Source organism: Carassius gibelio, chromosome A25 (assembly GCF_023724105.1).
Source record: "Carassius gibelio isolate Cgi1373 ecotype wild population from Czech Republic chromosome A25, carGib1.2-hapl.c, whole genome shotgun sequence".
Taxonomy (NCBI): Eukaryota; Metazoa; Chordata; class Actinopteri; order Cypriniformes; family Cyprinidae; genus Carassius; species Carassius gibelio.
In genome coordinates, this window is record NC_068395.1 from 18,296,351 (window position 1) to 18,317,568 (window position 21,218).

Here is a 21,218-nt window from a genome sequence, read left to right on the forward strand (position 1 = left end):
TCACCTCTGTGTCCGCTTGCGGGGTTTAAATGAGCAGTGGCTGATGGGGCGCAGGTGTGGTCGCTTAGCCCGTGATGAGCAGGTGCAGGTGCAGGTGTGCCTGCTCAGTTTCCAGTGCGATGCTGATGAGTGCTCGGGACACGTGTCACAATATATATGATGTATACAGTTCTTGAAGGGTGGGCAGGGGAGCACCAATAATACTTTCAGCAGTCCGAACCATTCTATGTAGTCTTCTGATGTCTGATTTTGTAACTGAACCAAACCACACAGTTTTTGAAGTGCACAGGACATACTCAATGATGACTGGGTAGAACTGTTTCAGCAGCTTCTGTGGCTGATTAAACTTCCTCAGCTGGCGAAGGAAGTACAACCTTTGTTGGGCCTATTTAACAATGGAATGTGGAATGGAATGTGATTGTCCCACTTCAGGTCCTGAGAGATGGTGGTTCCCAGGAATCTGTATGACTCCACTGCCGCAACTGTTCTGTTTATGATGGTGAGTCGGGGGAGTGCAGGGGGTTTCTCCTGAAGTCCACTATTTTGAGCATGTTCAGTTCCAGGTTGTTAAGACTGCACCAGACAGCCAGCTGCTCAACCTCTTGTTTTTGTAAGCAGACTCCTGGATGAGGCCGATGACTTTAGTGTCATCTGCAAACTTCAGGAGCTTGACAGAGGGGTCTTTAGAGGTGCAGTCGTTGGTGTACAGGGAGAAGAGCAGAGGGGTGAGAACACATCCCTGAGGGGCACCAGTGTTGGTGGAGCATACAAGACCTGATAAAGATGTCTGTTTTGAGTTGAGTTTTGCTGTAATTCATGGCTTATCATTGTTTAATGTCAAATAAGTCCTGGTAGAAATGCAACTATCTTCACAAAAAAACTAATACAATATGTTACAGTCTCTGTGAGTTCATCCAGAACAGTGGTAGAAGCTTCAAAAACACTCCAATCAGTGAGGTCGATTGGAGTGTCGACCTGGCTTTTAAAGCCCACTCTGTTTCCTTGGTCCATCTCTTTACAATCTTTAATACAGGTTTAATAGATTTAAGTTGTTGCCTGTAGGTTGGTATAATATGAACCAGGCAGTGATCAGACAGCCCCAACGCTGCTCCTGGAACAGAGTGATAAGCATCTTTTATTGTTGTGTAAAAGTGATCCAGTACATCACTGTCTTTGTTTGGACAGGTAACATGCTTTCTGTATTTTGGCAGTTCATGTGAAAGACTGGCTTTATTAATGTCCCCAAGAATGATTAAAACAGAGCCCGTTGCGAATAGAAGGGCTTACAGTTAATGAAGAGCGCTTCCAGATCAGGACAGCACATCTTCTTTAACATGGTTACATCTGTACACCACCATTCATTGATGTAAAAGCATGTCCCACCACTGCACGATTTCCCCGTTGATTCTGCGTTGCGCTCTGTTCTAAACTGCTGAAAGCCGGAAAGATGGAGCGCACGGTCCAGAATAGCATCATTCAGCCAGGTTTCTGTGAAAAACAGAGCAGCAGAGTGTGAGAAATCCTTATTTGTCCAGGAGAGCAGATGTTGTCCGTCTATTTTTGTTGGGTAGAGAGCGGAAATTTGCCAGATGGATGCCAGCGTTCGAAATCCCAAAAACGCTTTCTAAGCTTGATGAGCCCGTCAGATCGCTTCTCCCATCTGCGTGTCCTAAGGCATTTGAACTAGACGATAGAAGCTTGTTAATGATCTTAACCCTCTTGAGTCTGTCCCCAAATATACGTGTGATGAGGCATTTTCTCCTGATAACCCCGAAAAGAAATTAAATTACACTTTCAGTTTTGATCGTACAGATAAGAGCAATACATCAATCGAATCTGTAAAGGGCCTACTTTTATATGTATATAGACATAATAAAAACAAAGCTTTGTGCACTTATAAAATAAAGATAACAAACAAGGTGTGCTGTCTGCAGCCTTGGTCTGCGGTGATGTTCATTTAGAAACGCGTCATGAAATGAACTGTAACTCAGTGAATACTCAACGAAGAGACATGAGAGAGATATCTATAGAAAGCCTGACATGTCTACTTTTGCTACCGAAAACAACTATTATGTGATAAAGTAATCCATATGAAAACAACCCAATGTTTGTTTATCACGTCTCCCTTCATTATATCTAATGCGGCCACGCCCACACGCTGAACACGCTATTGAGATTATAATGTTTCACTTGAAGCTTGTGGCTTGTAAATGCCCATACAGAAAACAAAGCAGCGAGACTGTTCTTCAAGTATTTTATTTTTATTTGTTTGCTTTGCGCAGGGAGGCATAAGACATAATTCACCTCAAGAATTATGCTAGTGAGCGACGCCTCGTGGTACCATCACAGAGAAGCTCAAAATCACTTTCCAGAACATTCTCCTTCACCATTCCTGTCTGGTGGAATGATCTTCCCACCCCTAGCCGGAATGCTGAATCCCTGACAATTTAAACAGCTAAAAACTCATCTCTTTGGAAACTACTTGTCTTCATCATAAAAATCACAAACAAACAAACAAAAAAACCTTTCTTTTTATTTATTCCTTCTTTTTCTAGCTTTTACTTATTTAAACAATGTTTAAAACTTGGTATTTACAAACACTTCCTGTGTCTGTTTGCCTCTTTAAGTCGAATCGCTTTATGTATCCTCCAATTGTTAGACGCTTTGGATAAAAAAGCGTCTACAAAATTACTAAATGTAAATGTAATGTAAATGTTTGAGAGCCATGGTGTTAAAATAAACTTACTATAACAATTACAGACCCTTAATTTTTTTATTTTTTTCAGGAGAAAATGTCTATCAATGTCTATTATTTTTTATTTTATTTTTTTTTCCGCCTAAAATATTTTAAAACAGAACAGCACCAATTATAGAATAAGGAATTTAATTCTAACTCACACATCAATTGCACACATAATAGCAGTAAAACTGCACAGAGGACACTTTAGAGCCATAATTCAGCAGAAACGCTTCAGACAGCTGAAATTAAAATCTGTCAAGCTCAGAACAATAATGTGCATGTGCATGTATATGTGTGTATGTCAACAGGCCGTTCAGGGCAGCTTTAATAGAGTTCTTCTATAAGAGTGACTTACATCCGAACTGAACAGAGGCTTTCTGACTGACAAGTGTCCCGAATTCATTACTGGCCAGACACGAGTAGTTCCCAGCATGCTTGCTCTTGTCGGGGAAGCTGATGACTAGGTTTCCTCCCATCAGACTGTAGTGATCGTCATTTCCAATAATTATTTCTGTGTTGTTCAGCCTCCAACTGAAAACACACGCACGCACACACACACACACACACACACACACACACACACACACACACACATGATAATCATTCCAGATAATAAACAAGATGCCATGCCACTAATTCATTATAGCCTTCAGCACTAATAATTTACATTGAATTCACTTGTAATTTTAAAGTGTGATTGTTTTTTTTTAAATTATTATTACTGTTAATGTGAATTATGAACTACAGCACTATCCCAGAACTATTTTGAGTGAAGGAGTGAATTAATAAAAATATTATTAGACTATTATTGTAAAACGTTGATTATTTTAGGTTTATCATTTTTTTTCATTTTACAGTTTTTTTCAGTCGCTAACAAGCATTTTTCCAAGCAGTTGTAACATTTTCAAAACTCTAAACACAATTAGCACAGCATCTGTCTATTGTGGCCATACCATTCACACATTTCATGTCGTTTTCACACAATATGGAGTCATTGAACACATTTCCACAATGCTTACATTTTCTGAACAGACAAGCTATACCTCCCAACACAATTATGGATCGTTTTTGTAGTATTTACAAATGTTAACACACAACATCCCACAATAGCACACAGGAGCAGTGAGAGATGCAGTGAGAGATGCAGTGAGAGGAGCAGGAGCAGTGAGAGATGCACTTTGAGAACCCCCTTTTTTATCTGGGCTTTTTGCTGTTGTTGTTTTTTGTTCAGAATGCTCTTATGTGTTTCATGGATATTTTGTCCACTGTAAGCAAAACTGTCAAACCTTTTCTGTTCTATCATACCGTGTTTCTACTGTACCTCCTCCAGTAAACAGTAAAGGAAAAAAGTAGCTTTTTACTGGAATGCTTTTGAATGTGAACATTACTGTACATTTGGACATACAGTTCCTAACCAAGAAATTTAGTGTAAAACAGTGAATTGCATGTTTTGCATGCAAATACCTGTAAAACTGAGACTGAAAAGTCTATGCAGTTTTTGTAATGTCAACAATAGCCAGTATTTTGAAACCTGGTGTACTTTGATTGACTGCATGTACCTTGTGAGGTGAAAACAAGTGTTATTCTTTGACAGAATAATTTAATTTTGAGTCAGATTTCCAGTGTTTTGCTAAAGTTGGTGTGTGCAGAGAAAGATGTGTTCTATTTTGAAATGAAGATTTAGTATATATTTAACAGAATGTGTTTTTGAGAAGAAAATTATCCATTTGGCTAATTGTGTTTTGTAGGTGTGAGTCTGTGTTAAGAGTTTAGAAAAAGTATCTGAAGTACGGTTAAGCGCTTGTTAGCGATTTAAAAAAACTGTAACCCTATATAAAGTCACATGCATCTATAGTGTTTAAATATGGTAAACATTCAGAAGTATGGTATATACATTTTAGGACATTTTATATTTACGGTAGGAAATTTACTAATATCTTCATGGAACATGATTGTTATTTAATATCCTAATGATTTTTGGCATAAAATAAAATGTGGTAATTTTGACCAGTACAATGACTACGTTTACATGCTGTTAAAATTCGGGTTATGGTCGGGTTAAGGTCACTATTTGGGTTTCTGAAACAATCGGGATAACCCGTTTACATGCGTGAGCAGAGAGAGTTACTCCTGTATACATGGAATGTGTAATCAGTCGCCAATATCCCGATGTAAACAGCGACGCACGGTTAGCGTCTGGACGTAAGACGCAATATGCGTCATTTCCGATTCTTCTTCCTGTATCCAAAGACTCCAAAGACCAAGATTCCTTGCGAATAGAACATGCGCAGAACACACATTTTGATGAGGATATGCCGAAACGCGTTTACAAGACCAAATATTCAGGTTAGAAAAGGGGTACCCCAGGTATAATATCCCGGTTTTTAAAAACCCGGATATGAGCATATCCGGGTTTTTGCCGGTGTTTACATGGCCGTGTGCGACCGGGTTATTGCTAATATCCCGGTTTTGAACGGGTTATTGGCTGCATTTAAACGTAGTCACAGTTTTTTTGGCTATTTCTACAAATATACCGGATGACTGAAGACTATTTCACTTTCTCCACGTCAGCTAACTCTCATTAGAGTATCAACGACTGTCTAATTAAGATCTGGTGACACCTGATTTTGATCAACATTCTACTGACCATAATGTGACTATTTGACAACTTATTCAGCTGACCCTAAACCTGACAGTCTAGTAACACTCTGCTGAGAGTGAGTTGACAGGTACTAAAGCAGTGTGTGTGTGTGTGTGTGTGCGTGCGTGTGTGTGTGTGTGTGTGTGTGTGTGTGTGTGTGTGTGTGTGACCTGTACGAGGCCGGGGGGTTCGCTCTCGTTCTGCAGCTCACGATGATCTTGTCCTCAGGAGACTCTTCAGGGTAAATGGTGTCAACGGGCTGCTCCTCAAACACAGGCCCAAATCCTGACGACTCGTCTGAGACAGAGAAACACGATTCGTTACAGCACAGAGCAGCGTTTAGATTAGAAACATAAGAAAACTCAGCCTATACTGATGAACATTCATTGTTTTTTTTTGTTTTTTTTATTGTGTCATTATTCTTTTAAAGCCAATTTGCTCATACTACTTTTACTTTCCTAATGCTGCTCTTATTATGCATAATTCATCTTCATAATGTTTCAGTCTTACTCTCTCTGTCTCTGAAATAAAACTTCTGATGTTATTGATGGATGGACAGTAATATAAACAAATGTTAGAAATGTTCATGTTCCAGTCAAAAGTGTATCAAGTGATTTCTTTTTATGTTTATGTATATATATATATATTTAATGTTTTTTTTTTTTTTTTTTCGTCCACATGAAAAGATATATTAGAAAAATTACACCATTAAACATGAAAAACCATCTCGATACAAATATGACAAATTTGACTGGAACATGAAGAGTGGATTGGATTTCTAACATTAGTTCATATTACTGTCCATCCATCAATAACATCAGAAGCTTCATTTCAGAGACAGAGAGAGTAAGACTGAAACATTATGAAGATGAATTATGAATAATAAGAGCAGAATTAGGAAAGTAAAGGCATTCCCCTCTGATGCTCCATTAGTGCATGCTGGGATATCATTCATCAGAGACGGATGTGATGCGATTAATGCTGATGAATAACTCATGAACCGCAGCGCTCCTGAAGATCTCAGCACTTTCTCCTTCAGACACGGACAGCAGGAGATGCTCGTCCTGAGACAGAGACCTCAGATCTCAAGATCATGACATCTCGATGATGAATAGTGACTCACTGGGTCTGTTTTTGAGCTCTGAATGCTTTACTGGAGTCTCCATGGAGCTCCATCATGATCTGAACGTCTCTTTCTATCAGTATCAGACTGAGACTGAGATGTCTCTGAGGGCCATCAGGGTGACAGGATGTGATGTCACAGGAAGTACAGGCTCACATCTGAACACTGTCTGATCCTGTACTCACAGCCCGAGGAAATCCCATCCCAGTGATGGAGAAAGACAACTAACTATGGAAGTTATAGCTTTCACTACAGATTATTTTTATTTTTGTTTAAAGGGGGGGTGAAATGCTATTTCATGCATACTGAGTTTATTACACTGTTAAAGTGTTGGATTCCCATGCTAAACATGGACAAAGTTTCAAAAATTAAGTTATACGTTTGAAGGTTTGTCAATGTTTGTCACAAGTTTGGGAAAGTTTTTTTCGAGTATGGCTCTGTGTGACGTTAGATGGAGCGGAATTTCCTTATATGGGTCCTGAGGCACTTCTGCCGGAAGAGAGCGCTCCCGTATAGCAGAGCACTGAGAGCACAACAGACTTCACTGATCAGAGCGAGAGCGTCGCCAAATGTCACAAAAGGAGTGTGTTTTTGGTTGCCAGGGCAAGACAACCCTGCACAGATTACCAAAAGAGAAACAGCATTAAGGGACCAGTGGATGGAGTTTATTTTTACAGAGCATCAACGGAGTTGTGCAAGTGTTTGTGTTTGTTCCCCTGCATTTCGAAGATGTTTGTTTTACAAACAAGGCCCAGTTTGACGCCGGATTTGAACATCGTTTATTTCTTAAGGATAATGCAGTCCCAACGAAAAAGGGTCGCGATCGTGTGTTGGAACCACAGGCGGTGAGTAAAACTGCTTCAAATATCTCTGTGTTGTTAACTTAGCTATCGGCGCGTAAGCACATCAAGTAAACAACATGCGATGTTGTCATCAAACTGCACTTTCCACATGTACAGCTTAAAAAAAAAAAAAAAAAAAAAAAAAAAAAAGACGACATAAAGTGGAACTTTACTCCAAAACCGCTAAGCAAATATATACAGTTTCACATAGAGACTGATTGCTGATGCTGCTCTCGTTCAGTTTCAGCCTCTGGATCTGATTCTGGATCATAAATAAACGGCTGAATCTGACTGTTAGCCATGGTTTGTTTTGGATGATGGTTTTTCCCTCACGGTAATGTCACAGCTTCCAGACGCGCTCAACGCAAAAGCCTACTGGCGCTCGTGATTCTTTAGCTCCGCCCACACGTCACGCCTCCAGCCGGTCGTGTTTTCCGGGAAAAATCGGTACAGACTATCTTTCTCTTATGAATATAATAAAACTAAAGACTTTTTGGAGTTATGAAGGATGCAGTACTAGTCTATAGGTACTCAAGATTAACAGGATATTGAGGGAAAACAAGCATTTCACCCCCCCTTTAACTTTTTTTTTCTTGCCATTCTGAGTTTACATTTCACTTTTTTTCTGCCATTGAATTATTTTTTTATTTTTATTGTGATTTATCTCACAATTAAGACTTTATCAAAATTGCACCAAAAAATAAATGAATAAATAAAAATTTAAATTAAATTATTCAGTGTGACCATATTCAGAACACAACAGGAATGGAAAACATAAGCATAAAACAAACATGAATTACAGTAGCATTCATTATAAATTATATTTATTAAAAACACCAAGTCTAAACAAATTAATTTAAAGTGAAACTATACCTTGTGCACAAATCTCAATGTGTGTTGATGTTCTTGACATTAATTGTAACATATAATATCAGTCATGACTTGGATTCCTGAAGGTACAGTAGATGAGTGATGAGTGGAAATGAATGAAACTGGTCTGAGGAATCAGATATCAGAGAGGAATTATTCAGTAGCAGCAGCTCTGCTTCACTTCACTCAAAATGTGAAGTTGTTAACTCGTCCACAGCTCTGTTACCGTTTGCTGAGGATCAAACCACAAACACGGTCCTGAGTTAACTCGTCAAAACGAGAAAAAATAACTTTCGTCTATAAAAAAAAAAAAAAAGTTTATTTTTATGAACATTTGATTTTTTTTTCATTGTGACATTATTTTCACATCCCCCAATTCGCTTTAATGTGCTGCATTTTAATTTTTAATTTTTTAAATTGAGCATAGGTTAAAGGGAATAAATCTAATTATATCATGATGTAATAAGATATCAGAATAAAGGAGAAATTTGAATACATTTTCTTCATGCACATCTCTTTTTCTTATAATATAATTAACTAAACATAGTTTAACCATAAAACTAAAAACCACAAAAAGCATAACCTGAAATAAAATAAATAGTAACTGAAGCATACAATATAATATATATTATCATAATGCTAGTAAAATAATACTAACTCAGGATGATTCTGATGAATTAAATAATCAAGCCTGACTTATATCATCATAATCCATCACAAACGTTGCATTTCTGCTGATGTTTCCTGTTAATGCAGTGTTTGAGTGACCCTTTGACCTAGTTTCCACGGTGACCTGCAGCTCTCTCAGCCTCACAGATCTGTCAAACCCAGCAGCCATCACTGCTCGACATCATGTTACCGGGGTAAACATCTGATGCCAATAATGAATCCAGTAATCTGAATACGTCACAATATATTATCACATTTAGAAACTGCAACTTTCAGATGATTTACAGACTGGTGCTGTAATCAATCATATGAGTTCAGTTCTGACTGTGAGAATGAGCTCATGAGAGGTGTGGCTGAGGCATTGTGGGTGATTGGCGTGCTGCAGCTCTGGTTTAGGTGTGGAAGCTGCATGCAGTCGCTCAGAGATCAAAGTCTCTCCAGGAAACAGCGAGCGGGCTCCCGAGGCTTTGATGGAGAACGGGTGATCTTCTGTTCTGCTGCTCCACCCGTGTGATCGTGTGATCTTCACTGAACAGATTCGCACAAAACACACACTTCACTGGAGGTGATGAAGAAACACTCCCCTCTGAATCATCAGTTACATTCTTTTATGAACGGTGTCATTTCCAGTTACGTTTAAAGGGCTCAATTAACTGTTTTAGTTTTGTTTGCATCAATTAAATTTAGTGATGTCATGCAATGATTATTGTGCTTATTATGTCAAATGATCCAGACAAATTAAAACGGACAATGCAGAAATTCTGAAAGAACAAAACATGTCCCTATTATTGTAAAACAAAATAAATCAATTATTAAAGATTCAAGTTTTTTATGAATTCAAGTAATTAGACATGCTTTTGATGATTATAATTTAATTAAAACATTATAACCAAATCCAGAATCCCAAATAAAACTTATTTCACAGGGTCCTAAAAATGATTAATTGTAGGATTTTAATTAATTAGACATGCCCTTTTGAATTATTACAATTTAAATTAAATAATTAAAATAAAAGAAAAATTATAGAAGAAAAAATATCCAAAACAATTAAAACTGAATGAATAAATAAATAAATAAATAAATAAATGGAATTTGGGTAAAAATAAAACTGATTCCATTAGGCTCCTGCAAATTGTGTATAACTGTGTATGAAGACAGTCCTTCAGCAGCTCGTACTGTCGTAATATCTCAGCGTGTCCTAACCACGTTTCCAGGTGTTCGTCTACATTTAAGATGTAACATGGTTTCATATTTCGGGATCTTTATTAAATCACATTGTAAACAAACAGTTCAGACTGTAACTGTGCTGTACTCACCTCCAAAGACTGCTGGGAAATCAGCGCACACTGACAGGACTGAAAGAGAATCCCAAAAAACACATCATCTGTAGATGCTTGATGAGTTTCTGAGTCCTGATTCATTTGAAACCCCAAGACATCCCAGATTTCTTTATTTCTACTGCATAAACATCAAGTGAGTCTGAAGATCTTTCTATATGAAGAACAACATGCAGAGATCTTCAAGAGTGACTTAAGTGGATTTTCACAAAAACATTAATATTATGGTCACTACATGCATTTACTTTTAACAATGAATTAAACATTATTTTATATTTGAAAATGTGGAAATACTGTGCATTTATTAAACTTATTATTAAATTTTTTGTATTTGAAAAAAATACAAATAAAAGAAATAAGAATCAGTGTAAATCAGAAGTGTGTTTGTGATCCGAGTGAGTGAAGATACGGTCTGTCTGTGGACTGATGGAGGACACTGATACTCACTGCAGCAGGACAGTGTGAGCGCGAGCGACACGCTCAGCAGGACACAGCACGACGCGTGGATCATGGCTCTGGCCTGGACCACCACAGCGATCATCAACTACAGGAGATCTTCAGACATTCCCTGAGGAACACAATCACACAAACACAAGCTGATGCAGAACTACATTTCCTTCATCACAACCATGCATTAAAGTCACAGTAAAGACATTTCTAATGTTACAAAAGATTTCTATTTAAATAAATGTTGTTCTTTTGAACTTTCTATTCATCTGTGCATCATGTTTCCACAAAAACATTGGGCATCACAACTGTTGTCTACATTTATAATAATCAGAAAGCAGTAAATGATCATATTATTCTGATTTCTGAAGATCATGTGACACTGAAGACTGGAGGAATGATGCTGAAAATACAGCGGAGCATCACAGAAATACATTACACTTTAACAGATTCACACAAACAGTTTGAAACTGTAATAACATTTCACAATTTATCTGTACCTTTTTGGTCAAATAAATGCAGCTTTGGTGAGCAGAAGAGACTTTTGTGAGAAAAATCTTGAATTTAATATAAATAATAAAGCTTTTGTGCTGTCAGGATGTTACTAGTGGCATGGGTAAAACTGTCCCTAACTAGCAGTGACATGATGAGTGTGACAGTGAGATGACACGCAGCAGCTGGATTATGACACACACACACACACGCACACACACACGCACACACACACACACACACACACACACACACACACACAGAGTTGTAATGGTTTTTATACTGTAGAAACTGTATATTCTATCTCCCTTCACCAACCCTACACCTAACCCTAACCCTCACAGGAAACTTTGTGCATTTTTACTTTCTCAAAAAAACTCATTCTGTATGATTTATAAGTGTTTTGAAAAATGGGGACATGGGTTATGTCATCATAAGTCACCCTCTCCTTGTAATACCTGTGTCATACCCATGTCATTATACTATGAGTTTGAGAATATACTAGAAATATATTATATTGTTGTGTCCTGACATGTCACAAAAACAAGAGCACTCACACACACACACACACACACGCGCGCGCACATCTCAGCCCATTTCAGCTGCAAATGAAAGACACACAGTTACATGGCCATGATAATCAGCTATTTAATATTCTAATCTCCTCACAATGGCACACACACACACACAAGATGAATGAATGTAAATGATAAATGAGAAGAGCAGAGAGTCACACACAAGTCTCTGTAAGATCTCAAATGAAGGCAGAGACTCCAGATGTTTGACGTGTGTCTTCTCTAGACCTCCAGCATGTCTCAGTCTGCACTCAGACTCAGTGTTATGAACACACATCCACTGCTGACCAGAATCAATGCACTGAAACATGAAGCTGTGGTATTTGCATGGCTCCTCAGAGAATGTCGTGGTACACTTTGTTTTGTTGATGTTGCAGTGTAATATCAGTAAATGACGTCCATCATGTTTCCATCATCACAGAAACACATAGCTGTATTTTCAGCATCATTCCTCCAGTCTTCAGTTCCACATGATCTTCAGAAATCAGATTAATATGCTGATTTGCTGCTCAAGAAAAAAATCTGATTATTATCAATGTTGAAAAAATTGTACTGAACAATATTTCTGTGGAAACTGAAATATATTTTATTTTTCAGGATTTTCAAAAGAACAGCATTTATTTGAATATAAATCTTTTGTAAAATTGTACATGTCTTAACTGTCACTGTTTTGATCAATTTAACGTGTCCTTGATAAATAGATGTATTAATTTCATTAAAAATACAAACTTTTTAGTGGTAGTGTAAACATTAATAATCATGAAGTTGAACACTAATCTGGTGGTTTCTGTAGTAGAATGGGCCTGACCTTGAGTTCTGTTATCGTATTGAGCGTGTTAAAGTGCTTTGTGTTCATAGCCAACCAATTTCAGCTGCAACAATGTGTTGTGATAATAACAGCAATAAACAGCAGAGACGCTGTCCTCCAGGAACCAGCACATCAATGAGAAATGCTGAGCTGAGGGATACGTGCAAACACACACACACACACACACACACACACACATGCTTAAGGAAGGTTAAGGAAAACAGTTTGACACCATGGTATAATGAGCATACTCGCACCCTAAAGAGAGCAGCCCGAAAAATGGAGCGCAGCTGGAGGAAAACAAAACTAGAGGTATTTCATATTGCTTGGCAGGAAAGTAACCTATCCTACAGAAAAGCACTAAAAACTGATAGATCACATTACTTTTCTTCTCTTTTAGAAGGAAACAAACATAACCCCAGGTATTTATTCAATACTGTGGCTAAATTAACGAAAAATAAAGCCTCAACAAGTGTTGACATTTCCCAATATCACAGCAGTAATGACTTTATGAACTACTTTACTTCTAAAATCGATACTATTAGAGATAAAATTGCAACCATTTGGTGGACACAGGGCCTTAGGATCAGTTGATTTTGATGCGAGGAGAGAGCAAAGACAGAACTGAAGACGGAGAGTGCGCGAGCAGGGGAGGGGCGATGTTCTCTTTCTCTCCGTCACTCCGTCAGTAGCCTGCTTCATTCACAAAACCCAATTACAGATCAAATAAGGCTTTGGCGGGACAAAAAAATCATTTTGACGGCCGCCAAAAAGTGTTCAACGTAGGAAAAACCCTGGCATCATAGTACTGCTCTCCTTAGAGTTACAAATGATCTGCTCTTATCATCTGATCGTGAGTGTATCTCTCTATTAGTTTTATTGGATCTTAGTGCTGCGTTTGACACAACTGATCACAGCATTCTTTTGAAGACTTGAACATTTTGTTGGCATTAATGGAAGTGCATTACGTGGTTTAAATCGTACTTATATGAGCGCCATCAGTTCGTAACAGTAAATAAAGAGGTATCATATCGATCACAAGTGCAGTATGGAGTACCTCAAGGCTCAGTACTAGGGCCGCTACTCTTCACGCTTTATATGTTACCCTTGGGAGATATCATCAGGAAACATGGTGTTAGCTTTCACTGTTATGCTGATGATACTCAGCTCTATATTTCTTCGCAGCCTGGTGAAACACACCAATTTGAAAAACTAATGGAATGCATAGTCGATATAAAAAACTGGATGACGAGTAATTTCTTACCGCTAAATTCAGAAAAAACAGAAGTGTTAATTATAGGACCTAAAAGCTCTTGCAGCATTTGTAAAACTGCATTTTTCCATCTCAAAAATATATCTAAATTACGGCCTATGCTCTCATTGTCAAATGCAGAAATGTTAATTCATGCATTTATGACCTCAAGGTTAGACTATTGTAATGCTTTATTGGGTGGTTGTTCTGCATACTTAGTAAACAAACTACAGCTAGCCCAAAATGCAGCAGCAAGAGTTCTTACTAGAACCAGGAAGTATGACCATATTAGCCCGGTCCTGTCCACACTGCACTGGCTCCCTATCAAACATAGTATAGATTTTAAAATATTGCTTATTACTTATAAAGCCCTGAATGGTTTAGCACCTCAGTATTTGAATGAGCTCCTTTTACATTATACTCCTCTACGTACGCTACGTTCTCAAAACTCAGGCAATTTGATAATACCTAGAATATCAAAATCAACTGCGGGCGGCAGATCCTTTTCCTATTTGGCGCCTAAACTCTGGAATAACCTACCTAACATTGTTCGGGAGGCAGACACACTCTTGAAGTTTAAATCTAGATTAAAGACCCATCTTTTTAACCTGGCTTACACATAACATACTAATATGCTTTTAATATCCAAATCCGTTAAAGGATTTCATTTCAAAAGGATAAATGGATTTCAGAAAGTACACAGAGCTTATCAGTGTACTTAAAGCTTCCTAAGCATCGCTGAGGTGCCGAACCAAATGGGAGAGGCAAGCTCAAATACAATACAATGCAAGGCAAGGGGAGCACTATCTGAGACAGCATTTTACAAGAACATTCTCGCTAATGCCAACTATACTTCCTGCTCGATACGTCAGCAAGCAGGGATTTTCAGGTGAGCAGGAAGCCCCTCAGGGCAACCTGGCCATATATCCAGGAAGTTCTTGCAGTGCCGTGCCGTGCTGGGAGCCTGATGATCAAGAAGGCTCCCGCAGAAGCCTATGACCAGGCCGCATTATCCAGGCAGTATGAAGCCGGAAACAGGGCTATCATTCCAGCTGGACATAATATCGTGTGTTTAGAAAACATACCAATGCATTGTTTTTCTATTATAAAACAACAGACATAATCTTAGACATCATATAAGTGATTTTTTTGAGCACTAGAAAAATACAATAAGAATAATTTGAGCAATAATAATACAAATAAATAAATTCCCTAGCTGTTTGTTTACTGTGTTCCTGTTGTGGTATCACTTGTGCACTTTACCACCCTCTTGTATCAGTCTGTTTTGGTCAATAAACCCTTATCTCACACTGCATTTGGGTCCTCCTTCCTAGATCCCTGACAAATGGATGCCAGAAGAAAATGGTCTCATCCATTTCATTTAAATCTCTGTATGGAGATCAGACAGCAATGGAAGTCTTACCTGAGCCGGAGGGCTATAAACTGAAACTACAATCAGGCACAATCCACGCTGACACATTCTCCCGCAGTTATAGATATAGCTAAGATGACGTGTCGCAATGGCTACAACTACTAATATAGAACTGAACTGCTCAAGACATACATATATATATATATATATATATATATATATATATATATATATATAATTGATTGTTACTTTAAATTTGATAACATTAACAGAATTTATATCTGATTGAAATTAACAAAGCACAAAACTTATTGTTATTGGATGGCAGGCATGTTACAAATAGTTATTGGAATTAAAGGCGTGAAATATTTCCAAGCATTTAGTGAAGTGTGTCCTCTTCAGTGAACACTCCACAATGAGCAGCTGTGGAGACACCTGACACACACACACTCTCACTCACACACACACACACACACACACACACACACACACACACTCCCCAGCTCAAATGAGTCTTTCTAGGAGTCTGTACTCTCTCATTCAACCATTACTGACATTTCTGCTCATATTCTCAATTAGATTTTAATGTTATATCTTCTGTTTTCACTTTATTTTAGTTATCATTTTAGTAATTTTTATGTGCTTTTGTTATTTTTAAATGTCTATTTTTTTATTTAAATTAACTTTTTTTTTGCTTTGTTATTTTAGTTATTCTTAAACTAATAAAAATGAGTTTAATTAAAATACAAATATATATTTTATATAAATATATATGTATTTATATTTTATTTCAGTTCAAGTTTATTTTATTTAAAGTAATGACATTTATTTTTATGGTTTACTTAATGAAAATGGATCTATATTAATACATCGTCTTTGCTGTAGCTTTACATAACAGCATCTGTTACAGAAATATTGGGAATTGACTGATCAAGAAATCATTTTGAGATGATCAGCATCAGTAACTACAGACACCTGCGTCACGAACGCTCTGCTGCGAATCCGTAATGGCTGCCGTCGGCCGAGAATCACTGAAATCACTGCAGCAAACGCTTCGAGACACGAACACGCCACCCACACTGAGAACTATAACAGGAAATCCATTCCACAGCAAACAAGCCTGAGACAGACATCTGCTGCTCCTGCTGAATCCACTCAGACAGACATTAAACTGTAGATCATCATCCATTAAACAAGATCCCAAACAAGTGGAAACTGGAGAGACGGAGGGAATAAACAAGCAATATAAAGAAACATGCTTCAAATTATGCAGACACCCATGAGATCCGTCAGAGAGTCTGAGAACAGCATGAAACCTTCAGCAAAAACACATGTAAATAAAGTCATATAAATGAATCACACAAATGTCATTTTTAAAATAAATATAAATATAAATAGATACAATTTCAAATAAACACACAAACAAATCAATCAATCAGAAGCCAACGGATTTAAAATGAAAGATAAATATTAATTTTAAAATGTAATATAATTTAAAATAAAAGGAATAGATCAGCCAAAAATGAAAATGACCCCATGACTTCCTCACCCTCAAGGCATCCCAGGTGTGTATGACTTTCTTCTGTCAGACGAATCCAGTTGGAGTTATGTTAAAAATGCTTCTTAGCTTTATAATGGCAGTGAATGGGTGATGAGATTTTGAATCAAAATAAAAGCGCATCCATCCATCACATAAAGTGCTCCACATGGCTGCAGGGGCTAAAACTAAAGACCTCCTGAAGCAAATGAATGTGTTTGTGTAAGAAAAATATCCATATTTAAAACTTTGGCTCACTGCCATATGTGTTATTAATTCTGGCGGATGATGTAGGACGCAAGCTAGCGTACGCCCCTGTGAGAAGTGATGAATACAGCAGTGCACAGCTGAGAGCAAAACATGGATGTTTATATGATGTGGATATGTTTCTTACACAAACACATTGATGCACTACAGGAGGCCTTTATTCACCCCCCACCCCCAGGTCGTGTGGAGCACTTTATATAATGGGTGGACACACTTTATTGGACTATTGAAAAATAACTCCTGTTCACTGCCATTATAAAGCTTGAAAGAGCCAGGACATTCTTTTAATATAACTCTGATTGGATTCTTCTGGAAGAAGAAAGTAATTAATAGGACTGAAATGATTAACTGAGTAACTAGATTACAAAAAATGCTAAGTATTTACAAAAAAAAAAAGATTTTTGTGTGACACAACCTGGTTACGTCATCCACAAAGTGGAAGGATATGCAAGGAGTTGGTGGTGTTTTGATCTGAGGGTGAGGGAACAATGTCGATGAGAAAAGAGGAGAAACTAACAGGAGAAAATGACAGAAGATGTCCAAGTGTGTCCATTGCCAGATGGAGCTAGCATACCACCACAGCACGCCGTCCAGGCTGCAGCATCCAGGATTTCCCATTGGTTTATTTGTAATATCAACTCTGACCACCACAAACAGCTCTGCACGTTTCAAAGTCAAAACACGGCACAGCTGTTTTCAGAAGTAATGTATATTTATAATGTATCTTTCAAGGGAACTGACTGTTTTTAGAAGTTTCAATGTCATTTTCAAAATAAATGTTGAAAATAAATACAAAACATTTAACAACAACAACAACAACAACAATAAATATTAATATGAATATTCACTGAAAAAGCTGAATATTAATTTGAATATTTGCTGAAAAACACTTTTTTTTTTATTAACTGAAAAAAAGTAGGCATATGACAGTAAGGAACAGCAAGCAGTCAAGTTGAATCAAATTGACTGACGTATTAAACTGACTTAAAAATAATTTGTTGCAATGAAGTTTTGATCATATCATTACCCATTAAATATCTGTTCCGACCATTTCTACAGCCTTTGCAAAGAAACAGCAGAGAAAGAGCGAGATCGTCTTGACTCAGCAGCAACCAATCTCATATTCTCGCATTTGCAGCGTTTATTTTCATCTTTAGCATTAGATCTTTCCTGTTCTTGAAGCAAAATTAATAAAAGATTGCTTCAATATTACTCTTAATGAAAACAAATAATCAGCAATAGTTGCTACAAAGTATCTTATACTAAGCATAACACTTTTTGAACAGAATGAATAACACCGATGCATACCTGCGTTTTAACACAAATAAATAAATGATTTTATCCTTACTTTAAAATGAATGCTTAGTTTGTGGATCATTATAGTAAAAAAAAAAAAACTTGCCTGCAGAAAAAAATTGTACAATAAAAAATTCATTTATATTACACTTAGAATTTTATCAACAAAATGAATGAGGTAGTATGCTTTAAATGGTCTTTCCCCTTACATATCATGCCAATAAGCTTTCCAAGAAAAAGACAGTAAAGGCTTATGCTACGCCTGAGCTGTAGACTTTGAAGTGGCATGACTTAAAGGCAATGTAATGAATTATTTATTTATTTAAATCTATGCCTAAATTTTTATACTATAAGAAAAAATCCTTTTGAAATGTACTTATTATTATTAGTTTTTGCATCTCACAAATGCTTTATTTTAAACCCAGAATGTATTGCACTTAATTAATCTCAGTCAACTTTACTGTCATTCTTCATTGTACAAGTACAGACAGTAAATATATAGGTAGTAACTAAATGTTTATTTTGAAAGAAAATGATGTATGCATTGCATACTATGCATTTAAACAATAAAAATGTATATTTTTCTAAAAAAGGAAACCAATTAGTGGTCCTTTTTAGAGACCTGTCTTATTTTCTCTTGTATATTTAATATTGCTCTTTAATTAAGCAAAAATGTTTTATCTGATTAATCAATTAGATTTTTGATAGAATAGAATACTAGATTACTAAAGTATTCGATTGCTACAGTCCTAGTCATATACACCTAGGATAACTTGAGGCTGAGTAAATCAATCTTTATTTTCAGTGAACTATCCCTTTAAATAAATTTAAAAAAAAAAATCATATAGAAGTTTTTTTTTTTTTTTTTTCAAAATGTAAACATTTTAAATGAATTAAAATACATTGATTTTAAATATAAATAAATAGAATTTAAAATGAATGAATGAATGGATAAATCAATCAGATGTCATGGTAGACCAGTCTGTAAAAGTTTGTATGCTTCTGTTAAACTTAATTTGGATGTGATTTTTACTGATACACTCTGCTGACAGACGAAAGAACAGCATTACAATGAGCTGAAATCGATGAAACTCCATGCACAGCGATCTCTGTCTGATTAACTGAGCGTGAGATGAAGATCAGCGTCTCAGCAGAAGCAATGACCTTACAGGATATTCAGACGTCCATCTGAAAGTCAGAATGAGACTCAGTCTGATCAAACAGATCTGACTCATACCAGCTAACAACAACACCGCTAACAGCTACAGCAGAAATAAACACAAACACACTTTACATAATACCATAATCTGTGTCTCAAACGTCCTGTGCTGCCCACACGCTCCTGACACTCTTCCTCTGACTTCTGATCAGCCAAACTTGTGTGTGTTTGGGATCGGGAATCTCAATTAAATCCAGTAAATTATGGAGTTCCACAAGGATCTGTCCTAGGCCCACTGCTATTTTCAATAAACATCTTGCCCCTTAGTAATATTATTAGAAATACAGGATTAGTTTCCACTGTTATGCTGATGATACTCAGTTATATATCTCAACTATATATCATTGCTTATTGGACCAACATCTAGTAAACAAGTACTGCTACAAATCAAAAATATTATATCAGCAAATTTCCCAAGTTACAAAAACTGCATTCTTCCATCTTAGAAACATTGCCAAGCTACGAAACATGTTATCTGTTTCTGATGCAGAAAAGCTAGTTCATGCATTCATGACCTCTAGACTGGACTATTGTAATGCACTTCTAGGTGGTTGTCCTGCTTCGTCAATAAACAAGCTACAGGTCGTCCAAAATGCAGCAGCTAGAGTCCTTACCAGGTCAAGAAAATATGATCATATTACCCCAAGTCTCTGCACTGGCTACCTATTAAGTTCCGTATCAGTTACAAATTATCATTACTTACCTATAAGGCCCATAAAGGGTTAGTTCACTCAAAAATTTTAATTAGCCCATAAATTACTCACCCTAAAGTCATATACACCTAGGCTGTGTAATTTATGGGCTAATTTTCATTTTGGGGTGAACTAAGCCTTTAATGGTTTAGCTCCTGCGTACCTAACTAGTCTTCTACCACGTTACAACCCATCACGCACCCTAAGGTCACAAAACGCTGGACTTTTGGTCGTTCCTATGATAGCAAAGTCCACTAAAGGAGGTAGAGCTTTTTCACATTTGGCTCCCAAACTCTGGAATAGCCTTCCTGATAATGTTCGGGGTTAAGACACACTCTGGGTAAGTGGTGGTCTAATGGTTAGAGATTCTGACATGTAATCCAAAGGTTGTGAGTTCGAGTCTTGAGCTGGCAGGAATTGTAGGTGTGGGGAGGTGAATGTACAGTGCTTTCTCCACCCTCAATACCACGACTGAGGTGCCCTTGATCAAGCCACGAACCCCCAACTGCTCCCTGGGAGCTGTAGCATAAATGGCTGCTCCGGGTGTGTGTTTATGGTGTGTGCACTTTGGATAGGTTAAATCATTGGATGAGTCACCATATTTGGATGTAAGCCATTTTCATTTTTTCTGTTTAAATCTAAATGAAAAGACACATTTCTTTAGCCAAGAATTCAAATAATGCATCTCATAATCTTGCACTGCAGTAATATCTGATCAAATGTGCATTAACATTCTATTGCTTGAGTTGAACACATAATTCTTTGTTTACTTGGAACGGCATCTGCACTAATTTTTCTTTATTTCATTCTATGTTTCTGAAGGGGGGGGGGGGGGGGGGGGGGAATTCCACAATCTTTAGCCTGGATCCAGCCTCTTATGAAGATCTGAGATGAGCGAACACCCTCAGACAACATACAAAACTGAATTTTCTGTGAAGCAACTTTGCAATGATTTGTATAGTGTAAAACGTTATACAAATAAACGTGAACTGAATTGAATTAAATGCACAATACCCAACACCATTTCTACAATATTTAA

The 21,218-nt window shown here is 37.1% G+C and overlaps 1 protein-coding gene across 2 annotated transcripts in view; it reads right to left on the reverse strand.

The window, feature by feature from the left end:
- LOC127947387 (contactin-1a) overlaps positions 1–21,218 on the reverse strand; it is a 78,895-nt gene that overhangs the window by 38,904 nt on the left and 18,773 nt on the right. For both annotated transcript variants that reach the window (XM_052544477.1, XM_052544478.1), the window contains exons 2-5: positions 10,670–10,790; positions 10,202–10,240; positions 5,552–5,678; positions 3,096–3,271 (exon numbers count right to left, since the gene is read on the reverse strand). In XM_052544477.1, coding sequence (XP_052400437.1) covers positions 3,096–3,271; positions 5,552–5,678; positions 10,202–10,240; positions 10,670–10,763 — 436 coding nt within the window. In that variant the 5' untranslated portion in view covers positions 10,764–10,790. The remainder of the gene's footprint in view (positions 1–3,095; positions 3,272–5,551; positions 5,679–10,201; positions 10,241–10,669; positions 10,791–21,218) is intronic.